Raw genomic sequence first — 11663 nt, forward strand, 5'->3', positions numbered from 1 at the left:
CGTGGGGGGGGGGGGGGGGGGGGGGGAGGGAGGGAAGACGGTGAAATGGAGAAAAAAAATGTTAACAAGGACGACAGGAAAAAAAAAACCCAAGTGTTCTTTCTCTCTTGGGGACCAAATGAAAGGACATGTGTAGCTAGTGGGCTTGAAGTTAGACTCAAAGAACTTCCAGAACACCAAGTTTGCTAACTAGAAATTTTATACAGGGGACTTTTCTTTTTAACCCCTTAGCTACATCTGCCCAAGCAGAAGAGAGGAGAAAGTGGGCTCTTCCAGTCCAAGGCAATGAGACCCACAGGTTCCCTTAAAGTGACCTTTCTGTGTGTGCTTTAAATGACTCCATTCTGGCAGATGCAATCATAAAATAACTTTATTGGTCAGGTTAGCCACCACTCATGCGTTTCCTGTAATAAGGATCCTTTATAGAGGCATGATGGTGTTCACATGCAGACGCTTTCTGAAGAGCCTGGGGCAGGGGCAGCCTTGCCCTGTCACATCAGAGCTCCTTTGTTGAAATGAGCTGGTTTGGCTTTTGTGGATTTTTGAGTCTGGAGCCAAGAACACAGTCCAGGGACCCTCCCCTTCACTTCTCAGGGAAGCTGCTTCAAAGCATACACAGTGTCAGGGATGTAACAGCATTTGGGTGGGGGTCAGGCTGGGACTAGCTCTTCTCAGGCCAGTCCTTGCCCCTGGCTGCCCAGACGGCCCCATCGCAATGGCGCCCAAAGGAATTGGACGGTCGGGCCCCAGGCAACATCACTGTTCAGACATGGGAAGAATTCATTGCTCTCCAGCCAAGCTATAAAGCAAAAGGCATCCTCAGGAGTGAGGGTGTAGCTCAGAGATGTGAGAGCAGAGGGTTTCATCCTCAGCACGAGCCAGATTTGGCTGCCTGGCCCGGGCTTCACAGACCCAAGGAGCGTCTCCAGCCAGAGCTTTCACTACGAACTGGGGTCTCAGGACAAATCAATGCATACAACTGACCCACCGCCCCCTCCTTTGGGCAAGTCAGGCAAGTCCAGGGCTGCTTGGACTCTGTTTCTCCCATCAGGATGTAGACTCTTCTAGAAGGAGCTGCTGGGAATGCAGAGGGTGCTGGGCAATGGTGAGACCCTGGGGGCTGCTTCCTCAGTTCAGCCGATTCGGGACGTTTGCCTGCATTATGGATGCTGATGTGAGCAAAGGCTGGCCTTTCCTGTTCTGAAGTCTGATCCACCTTCAAAGAACTGCCCAGCTGCTAAAGTATAGCCCCCTCCATTTATCAAAGCCTAAGTTGGTTGTCTCCTCCCACACCAGTCCCTGAATATTGCCATCATGCTGGTGACCTCCAATCTGGTGGCTTTCAAGGAGTCAAGTTAGGGAGGGTGTAGAGGTGACTCTTGGTTTCCTCCCCCCCCCCCCCAGACACTAGTGTGAGTTCTCTTCACAGGCCACAGGGCAGATGCCCGAACGCCTTGGGCTTTCATGCCTCCGCCTGAGGCCCAGAACAGGTGTCTGTGGAGCAAGGCTGAGTGGATGAAGAAGACAAAGGAGGAGGCAGTTGGGCAAAGAGGTATATTCCGAGGAGCACTGAGTGGGAGCCCAGAGTAACCGCATCACCGGCCTGGCATGCAGGAGAGCGGTCAAGCGCTGCTCACGGAGAGAGCCAGGGATTGTGGGGAAAGCACGCGATGTGCTGTTGCCCGAGGGACTTTTAGAGTTCATGACACCAGATCATTGGGAAGAACTTAGAATAGTGAGGTTTCTGGGGTTGGGACTTCCACGGATTAGTTCCTCTGCCACCACATCTGTCCTGGAAAGAGAGCTGCGGCCGTGTCCCTCAGTAAAAGGCTGCCTGTCCCCTGATCCCACCTGACCCTGCCTACAGGGAAGAAGACTACAGAGGGAGCCCATGGAGTTCTGTCACATGGTCTGTCCCAGACCTTCCAGCAAAAGCCAAACCAAACCATCAAGCCAAATGCAGTGGGGCGCGGGGACCCTCGCCCCGTGCCCTGTGCAAGGGGCCACTCAGATCTCGATGAGGCTGGCAAGGCGCAGGCAGAGGGGCGCGTCCACGGGCATTGCGCTGCGCTTGATCTCGTTCCCGTCCAGGCGAAGCACCTGCAGCTTGGAGAAGTTCATGACGTCCACCACGGTGCAGAAGCTGCTGATGGAGAACTCTGTGGGGACAAGAGGAGTGGGGTGGGCGGGAGAAGCCGGGATCAGGGACCCGGATCCCCAGGGACGCCGGTCAGCTCTCCAAATGAGCGGCTTTAACACTTCTGAGGGGAGGAGCGGGACTTGGCTGGGTGGGGCAGCGTCTTCCGGGAGCGAAGTCATACCGACTGGCACCGCTAGGGGGCAGCACGAGGGCCAGAGTGGAGTCTCTGCCTGCGTCGCTCCGCTTCCCAACCACCCCTAATCCTCACATCACTTTGCAGACCCTGAATGTCCTTGAGTGTCCTTCCAGCCAGGATGCGATCTTTTCCCGTCCGTAAGCGGCAGGGGGAACTAGACGGTAGTCAGAGATCAGCCTTAGCAGTTTTGAAGGACTTGATTGCCTTTGGAGAGGGAGGGCCTTTCTGAATTGCTATGAGAAGGAACAACGGGGAAACGGAGGGACCTAAATCTGGAACATCTCCTGACACTTTGCAGGTAGAAGAGAGCGGCAGGAAATTAAAGAGGGAAAGCCTGGGCAGGGAGACAAGTGTCTTTGCGTGCCGGAGCGAAGAGGGGGTGCACGTCTCCCTTCCTGATACTGCTAAAGGAATGAGCAAGGCCCTGCGGTTCAGGAAGACGGAAATCCATAGACGAATAGGACTGCCATGGACCTCAGAAGTCAAATAAATAATTCCCTTGCCTCCTGCATTTAATATATGGCTCACTCCCCCTTTTTTTAATCTCAAAAGAAGTCCCCCTGTTTTGAAGATTTCCCCCTCATAATCTTAACACATACAGTAGTTCTGTTTGGTTTTAACCTAAACCCTTCTGTTTTACCTCTGGTTGTTCTTTTGGACAATCAACCACCTCTCTCAAGTCTGCTGAGTTAGGATCTTGAAGGGAAAAAGCCAAGCACTTGACTGACTCTCCCACAGGGGTGGCAGAGTCACCATGAGGGGCTGCCTAAGGGCCTCTGAAGGCGGTTCCTGTCCCAGGGGTCTTGGTGAAGTCACGGGTCAGATCTCGGTAGGATCTATCTTGAGGGCGAGGGTGGTGGCATCGGGCAGACCCAGGGCTTGCTTTTGCTTCTCCCCAGCGGCATTCCTCAGCTCACCAGGGTGGCTGGAGGAGCGGGGAGGAGGCTTTTCTGACTCTATTCCTGGGGGCAACCACGGAGGGCTTCCTGGAGGGTGCAGCTACGGGTATGAAAGGGAAGGTTGCAGGGAAGACAGCGTAGGGAGCTTAAATAGGCTGGTGAGCAAAGTGATTTTCAGTGAACACGAACAGTTGTTTTCAGCCTCTCTTAAGACCTGACCAAGAGGAGATGGGGAGAGGCTGCAGCCCGTTGATTTGTTCGGCAAATGTAAGACGGGAGATCCAGCCCCAAAGAATAATGACACCCTGGACTAGAAGAAGGGGATAGGATAGGAAGTGCCCTTCTGTGGACAGCATTCCGTGGTGGGGTAGGAGGGGCGTGGGGATGGTGGAGATCTTTTGGATACTTTTGGATGTCTCCTTTCTGGTCCCAGGAAGTAGATTACATGGCCTAGGAGGGGGCAGGTTGGGGGCAGAGCCTCTGGCAGGGGCTGCATGTGTGGTGGCCACAGAGAAGGGTAGAGTGGGATGGGCTGTGGAGAGGTCAGGTGGGTCGGCTTATAGATCACTTCCAACTCCCCTGCACTAGATGGATGGGTTCTCTACCCCAGCCTCGGGCCCTCCGACCATCTGCTAAAACCCTGGCTCCCTAAGTATGTATATAAATAGGGGGGATACTTAGGGGCTGCTGGACACCACGAACATCAATTCTGTCCATGCAGCAGGTTCACTGTCCATTTGTCTCCCCAAGCTCATGAATAGGACAGGGCTTCTGCTTGGAGACTCTGGAGGACATTTTCCAGGCCAGATTAAATACTGACATAAGTCTTTCCAAATTCCTCCTGGGGTACCCGCCCTGCTCCACAGATCCCACAGCTACCGAAAAACATTCTGAGCTGTGTTCCCTTGCTGTTGCCAGGCTGGAAAAACTGAGGGAGATGCTAATGGAAGAGGGAAGGGGGAGGGACCGGACTGGCCTGATTCCCCTGCACACCCCTTAGTTCCTGCCCTTCTTTGAGCTCCTCCCCCAGAGGGTGGCTTCCACCCTACCATCAACACTCCCCACCAGGTGGCGCATTGGCCCTGGGAGAGGGGGCCCAAGCTTGGGGACAGGGCCTTCCCGCTGGTGGTCTGAATCAGAGGTACTCCTTACATTCTCAGCCAGAGATACCTGACTCTAGATCCTTGGATGCTGAAGGTCGATGCTCAGGGTGACCACTGCGTCATCTGGGTGACCCCGAGAGATGGCTGCTCCTTCTCTGAAAAGACTTCAGTGTCCCCATCTTTGCGATGCAAAAAGTAAAGCAAACAGAGTCGCCTGGGGGCCTCAGTTGGGTAAGCATCTGACTCTTGATTTTGGCTCAGGTCATCATCTCACAGTTTGTGGGTTTGAACCCCACCTCAGCCTCTCCATGCTGACAGCGCAGAGCCTGCTTGGGATTCTCAGCTCTCTCCCTGTGTCTCTGTCGGTATGTGGCTTCTGTGAGATCTCTCTCTCTCTCAACATAAATAAATAAACTTCAAAAAAAAAAAAGTAAAACAAAACAAAATATATGCCTGTCAACTTCAAAGTGGCACCGAGAGGAAAAGGTAGGAATAGTTATGGTGTAATGCTTCTCAGTTATGTGCCTGCCCCTGGACCAATCACCTCTGATGTATTAATTTGCTAATTTAAGAAAAATTAAATATAGGAATTGGTGTTATTTTGCCTTAAAAGGAGACTGGAAGAGAGACCAAGTGAGAAGTAGATAATGGGCTTTGGCTTAAATTACATGAGAAGGGGGGCCCCTGGGTGGCTCCGTTGGTTAAGCATCCGACATTGGGTCAGGTCATGATCTCATGGTTCATGAGGTCAAACCCCACATCAGGATCCGTGCCGGCACCTTAGAGCTTGGAGCCTACTTTGAATTCTGTGTCTCTGTCTCTCTCTGCCCCTCCCCAGCTTTCCCTCTGTCTCTGTCTCTCTCAAAAATAAATAAACATTAAAAATTACATAAGAAGGGATTTGGGGGAGACGCTGACATTTTTAGCCATTGTTTGGCTTAACGGAGAACTTTCCTGCAAAGCCTGGGGATACTTAACTGAAATGGTGTTATCTTCCAGAGAGCTTCTGGAAGGGGCGGGCCACCCTGTATTTGAGTGACAGATGTGCTCCGCCCAAGGGCAGAGGGTGACAAGATGTTGTGATGGAGCCCTTCCCTCCCCAACTTTCTCTGACTGTATATAGTCAGGCAATAGCTAATGGGTTCCCTCCTGTGACAGCTGCTCTTTGCTGTCACAGATTCAAGGTCAAACACAGCACATAATATGACATTACTGATGTGACGATCCTCCTGGATTTGGAGTAGGGTGGCAGGTGACTTCTGGGTGGGATGACGGACGGCTGTGGGTAAATGGCAACCCCTAGGCAACATGCAACATCTCAGAGACTTCTCCGAGGGCTGTCCCACTTGGGAATAAGAAGACGTCCCCCAAAAGAGAGACTTTACATATAAAACAGTTTGGGAGCCCATGATGGTGTCTTGCACTTCAAACCAGACACCTTCTGACCTTGCCCACCCCACTGTCGACCTCTGGGGGGCCCGGTGCCTCTCTCACTCGGAGGGCTGTGCAGCGCATTAACATCCTGCCAAATGACTGATCTGTTCCCTGAACACAGGGAGAGGAAGGACGGGAGGGAGAAGATGAAGGCTCGGTCCTCATCAGGGCCTCGATAGTGCCATGGGCTCACAGCAGGCTCCACTTTAAAGCCCTTCGCCAGCGTCATTAATGAGTCCTTTCCCTGAGACAGGAGGACTTTGGTGACTGAGGAAGGGAGGTTAAATGCTGGCTCAGTACCTTCCAGCTGGGATTAAAACATCAGAGGCCCGGGGGTAACGTAAGCACATTCCGAACACAAGATCCCGAGAAGGAGCTGAAAAGCAACGAGTAATTCTGTCCGAAATGAAGATGTTAGTTCTAAGAGACACAGAGGCAGCCTTTTAGGTTACTTGCGGCATCTGCCGGGAAGTGCTTGGAGCACAAGAGTTTTAGGTTACTTGCGGCATCTGCCGGGAAGTGCTTGGAGCACAAGAGGCTGCGTCCTTCCCCACCACCTTGTGGTGACAAGGCTCCTATTACCCCGGGGGACCTCTGCCCTACCTCCGGGGGCTCCTTGTACTCCAGGGAGGAGACCACAACAAGTAACGCATTCAGCTCTGAGAGGCTGCACACTCTTGTCCAACAGCTGTTACGTTTAAAAAATAAATAAACAGCCAAACACAAGAGCGGCTATAGAGGCGGGAGTGGAGCATGTAGAAACAGAGAGTTCATCGTCTTTGGGGTCAGGAAATCAGTGCAAACTCCACGGAGTCTTAAGAGCCCCACTTCCTGCCAAGATAGACCCTAGAAACTCCACTTACACCCGCCTGCCTGTGAACTGCTCGCATCCGGACCTCTGCAAGCTCATCCCTCACTGCTCCGCAACACGCAAGCCCTTCCTCTCCGTCGCACAGATTTCCTGGCTGTCCCCTGCAGGCGACCTGATAAACGGCCAGTCCCTTTGCGGCACTTCACTTCCCAGGATGCCGTTGTCCCGTTCTTCCAGCCCACACTCAACCTATCTCTCAAGACTTAGATCCAAGCTTACCTCTACTGGGCAGTCTTCTTCCAAGCCAACCCACTCCCCCAAGGAATTTTCCAGCACTGCTGTGTGGTCTAGGGCCATTTTGTACCCCTTGTACAGGGTCACAGGCTGCCTCATTCGTGACCTCTCTTTCCCCTACTTCTATGTCTTTTGTGTAGCTACCAGCCCTCGGAACAGGGGTTTTCCAAAGGAACAGACAGCCTCTCCCGCTCCCCTTTGTCGGCATCTCACCATTGATCCTATTGCCTTGGAGGTAGAGATTCTCCAGGTTGGTGTTGACCGGGGGGATCTTCTGCAGCTGGTTGTAGGAGAGGTCAAGCTCGAGGAGGCTGCTGGAGTTGAAGGTGTTAGAGGCCAGGCCATTGTTGGTGAGGCTGTTGTGGGACAGCCGCACATAGAGCAGCTTGGGTGACCCCCGGAAATAGCTGTCGGGGACGGAGTAGACGTTGTTGTGCTCCAGGTAGAGCTGCTCGAGGGCCGAGGGCAGCCCGTCAGGCACCTTCCGCAGGTGGTTGTAGCTCAGGTCCAACAGGATCAGTGACCGGAGGCCCCTCATCGCACTGCCCACCTCCTGGATCTCGTTGTGCTGGAGGTACAAGGCCGTGAGGTTCTCCAGCCCCTCCAGAGCGTTGTTGGGGACCCTCGAGATCTGGTTGTGGTCGAGATGGAGCTCCCTCAGGGATCGTGGCAGTGGGCCGGGCATCCGCGTCAGGTTGTTGTGGTCCAGGTACAGCCTCTCCAGGTGCCGCAGCTTGGAGAAGACCTTCCTGCCCACCTTATCGCTGGTGATCTGGTTGCCATGGAGAGCAACCCAGAGCAGCCCAGTGGCGTTGTCGAAGACACCTTCCTGGATGGACGAGATCTGGTTGTTCTGGAAGTAGACGTACTTCATGCGGGACGGGACGAACGGCAGGTACTTGAGGTTGCGGTTGTCACAGTACATGGCTGTGGGGAAGTTGGGGGGGCAGTCGCACTCCTGGGGGCAGTCGCGGGGCTCTGGAGGGGGTGGAGAGCCATAGGCATAGGCTGGGCCTTCCTCCACCCCATAGGGGTAGGGCTCATAGGGCTCGTAAGGGTACGGGTCATAGGGATCGTAGTAGGTGGACTGCTGGCTGCGGAGGTAGTGGAACCACCAGTGGGGATCTTCGTCATACTGGGCCCGGGAGAGGGAGCAGAGCCCTGCCAGCAGCAGGAGGGGGGCCCACTGCATTTTGTGTCTCTGCAAGAGGGGAGAGAGAACACAGTGAGCAGGCTTGAGTGGGACAGTAGGGAGGTGGGGGACAGATCGGGGCAGAGGGTGGGGAGCTACGCAGATGTCACTGGGAACCCTGTTCTCACTTCCTGCATGCCTCCTCCCAGTGCCGACTCGGCACACGTGGTCCAGCCGGACTGTGGCCACATGGCGGAACCTTCAGGATTAGAAGGAACTTGAACGGAGGTAGGGGGGTGGCGGGGCACTGCATTTTTTTCGAGGAGCAGATCCTTAGGAGCCTCTAGCAACCCTCAGGTTCTGTTGGGGGAGCTGGAGAGGCCACAGCAATCATCCCTGTGGGGGTGGAGGTGGGGGAATCCTCTTCAGGCCCAAATTCATGTTCAGTCTGGACTCCTCGGGAATATAATATTTTCCAAGAGTCCAAGGAAAAAACCCTCTGGTTCCTTCCATGTCTCTGGGAAACCTCCAGAAGCAGCTTGAGACCTCAAAGGGGGAAGGTCTGAACTACTTCTGGAAGATCTTTGGGTCTCTTGGGCAGCCTGGGTGTTTCTGGTTTCCAGTCTTGGGGGAGGGGTGTGGCCCCTCTGGAGTCACTGCAAGGCTTGGGCCACTCTCCAAAGCTCCAGTGTCTGGACCAGACTGCTGGGTGGGAAAACTCTCCACTGGGCAGTTTGTGGCTACACACGCAGCCTGGCTGGCACGGGGTCTTCATGTAACAGCCACAGTCCCCTCCAGACTGGGGACACCGGCACCAGGTATGGCACTTGTCTTCTGGTGTGTGGGGTCTGGCTCTGTCTCCCTGGCTGTCTTCTGTGCCATCTGGTAAAGTGTGAGCCCCCCCTCATGCTCCACCATGGACGTTATGCTAGAGCCACGTGGGGCGTAGAGAAATGAACGAGGAAAACTGAAAAATGGCGGAGGCATTGGAGACAGTTGAGTGTACCCGAGAGAACGTGGCTTTGGAATGGGATTCTGGCATCACCATCTCCCATCCTAAGCGAACTGTCATGACATCTGGATTCCCAGCCTCCTACTAGGCCCCCCACCGTGCCAAGTAGCCTGTTGCCTGAGCCTGTACACTAGTGAGATGAGAACAGGGCAGGCTTGGAGAGAAATGTGGTGCATGCTGGGAGGGAAGCTGAAGGTATGGAAGGTGAGGGACCAGGGGCAGGCATACATATCAGGCCTGGGCACCCTGCTCTAAATACCTATAGCCAAGGCACCAGATAGCCCTTGTGAGCAGTGGGAACCTTCCAGAGATGTGAGTGTCACCCTTGGACAGAGGAACCTTAGAAAATTTCTTGGTCCCGGAAGGGTCACATAGGTCCCTCACATTGCTCTTGGGCCTCCCAGGACTGGCAACTGTGGACAGGAGAAAGAGAGGAATCTAAAAGTCAGCATCAAATCCAACAAACTGATGGGAAAGACCCTGACTGTGACCCTCAATCTAGTCACCTTCTGCCACCATTCCTCCCAGGTCCCAGATTTCTCTGTTTCCTGAAAGTGATTCCCTTAGGTCCTCTTCATTCCATTAACCTCTGGGCTGCAGAGGAGAGGCACCTGGCTCATCCTCAAGTGGCCTTGGGCCTCAGACAAAGAGCCCACAGTGTTTCTGAGAAGCCAACCCAACTGCCCACTGACTGGGCATGCTGGCTGGGCCCTGGCTCTGGCCAGGAGGGAAGACGGATGGAGCGGCCCACTGCCAACAGCACATTTTTCCATGTGCAGCCCTGGGCTGCTGCAGGACCAAGGTGGCACAGTGAGCCTCTGTCTCCATTTCTCCTTCCAGACCGGGCATCTTGGCAGACAAGAGCCGCCTTCCTCTTCAAGACCCAGCTTTCCAGGGGCTATGCACACTGCCCACCTTGGCCTCTCCTTAGGAGCCATGACTGCTAAGAGGGCTTATGCCTCTCTTCACCTCCATCTCTTAGCAATGTTGCTCCAGGGGTCATATGCTTTTCAATCCCCCTGCCCACCCTGATGCTAGAGACCGTCCTGTGCTCAGAGATTTGTGAGGTGGAAAGTATCAGGGATTGGTGTGCCACGAGTTGTGGGGAGCTGACTCAGGAATTAGTGCTGTTCTTTTATATCTCTACAACCTTTCCCTCCTACCAGGGTCCAGGAAGTCAGACCAGAAGTCATCCCCTCTGCTGGATTGGACCCTCCCTCCCAGTTCCCTGAACATGGTCAATTCTCAACCATGTTGTTCTTTATTCCCTCACTGTCACCCCAGCAACACACACACACACACACACACACACACACACACACACACACACACCATCCTTCCCCTATAACAGCACTTAGGTACCACAACTTATCTACAGGATAGACTGGAGGGCTGGGTTATAAGTACTAGCTTCCCTAGATACCTGGTTCTCTACTTTTTCAGGCCTGGGAAGTGGAGTTCCCCCCAACAACCAGAAAGAAACCATAGGACAGAGGTAACATGTTCCCTCTACTCCCCATCTGCCCCTCTCCGGCATCCTGGGGTCATGGCCCAGATGGAAGAATGAGGTATGGTTCCTCCCTGCTCCTCTCCCCACATGTCAGCCCCTTTCCTTCATTCTGTAATGGAGCTACAAGGGACAAAAAATGAAGTAAAATCACTAAACTTACCTCCAGTTGAACCTTTCAGAGAGTGACCACGTCCCTCTGTCTGGCCTCCTTGGGTTGGAGAACGTGTGAGAGAGAGAGAGAGGGAGAAGACAGAGTGTCTACTGAGAGTGTGCGGGTCTGTGCCAGGCCAGGGTCCCGCCTCCAAATTCCTAATCAAATATTGTGAAGAGAGGGACTGAGGAGGCCGGATCCTGGCTTTTTCGGCTCTGCTGCAGGGGCGGAGCTCACACAACCAGGCAAAATTCTTCTGTCCGCCTGACGTATTAAAAACCACCTCCTTTCCACTCACTTATCTTCCCTAAAGCATTGGCAGCTCTGAGTCTCTTTCTGCTGAATGAGTTAGTGGCGCCCTAGAAGGTATTTGTACAGTTGCTTACCAAGTGCCTGGATTTCTCATTAAACCCACAGGGCAGATGCAGGGCTGGGGAGAACAGGGATTTGGGAAGAGGGAATTTTAAGGCTGTCAGCAACCCATGTGTCCCCCCAGAGAGCCAGGACCACTTAGCCTTCTTGGCTGTCTCTCCATGCAGGTGGTCAGACGAGGGTGTAACAGAGCATGACACAGGACAGCTGGCTCTGGCTCTAGTGCCATCCCTTACCAGTGTAGACTCATCTAGGTGGCTGGGTTTCACTCCTCTATTGGAATTAATGGGAAGGAAGGGGATCTCACGTTTGTTGATCACTTATTGTGCATTAGCATCACACACTTTCCTTTAATTGCCTGGCCACCATTCTACTTGCTCCCTCTGTGAATTCGACTGCTCTAGAAACCTCACATAAGTGCAACCCTAAAGTGTTTGTCTTTTTGTGGCTGGCTTGTTTCACTTAGCATAGTGTTCTTAAAATTCCTCCATTGTGGTATGTGTCAGAATTTCCTTCCTACAACATTCTATTGTGTGTGTGCATCACATTTTGTTGAACCATTGATGGACATTTGGGTTGCTCTTGCCTCTCAACTATTGGAAATAACAC

General features: G+C 53.5%; 1 protein-coding gene across 1 annotated transcript; it reads right to left on the bottom strand.

The window, feature by feature from the left end:
• Positions 1 to 352: 352 nt before the first annotated feature.
• FMOD (fibromodulin) lies at positions 353 to 10801 on the bottom strand. Its single transcript, XM_039227410.1, has 3 exons — positions 10692 to 10801; positions 7091 to 8078; positions 353 to 2159 (listed from the first exon to the last, which is right to left on the bottom strand). The coding sequence occupies exons 2-3, from the start codon at positions 8067 to 8069 to the stop codon at positions 2008 to 2010; spliced, it is 1131 nt and encodes a 376-aa protein (XP_039083341.1). The 5' UTR covers positions 8070 to 8078; positions 10692 to 10801; the 3' UTR covers positions 353 to 2007.
• Positions 10802 to 11663: the final 862 nt, after the last annotated feature.

This window comes from Hyaena hyaena, unplaced genomic scaffold, assembly GCF_003009895.1.
Source record: "Hyaena hyaena isolate Hyena2069 unplaced genomic scaffold, ASM300989v1 scaffold_28, whole genome shotgun sequence".
Taxonomy (NCBI): domain Eukaryota; kingdom Metazoa; phylum Chordata; class Mammalia; order Carnivora; family Hyaenidae; genus Hyaena; species Hyaena hyaena.

What these genes read in the sequence shown, in the direction of transcription:
- FMOD (XM_039227410.1), bottom strand. Translation starts at nt 8,069, where the DNA reads ATGCAGTGGGCCCCCCTCCTGCTGCTGGCAGGGCTCTGCTCCCTCTCC. An exon ending in CCAAGGCAATAGGATCAATG is followed by an intron (nt 2,160 to 7,090) that starts GTGAGATGCCGA and finishes TTGTCCCCACAG; the next exon opens with AGTTCTCCATCAGCAGCTTC.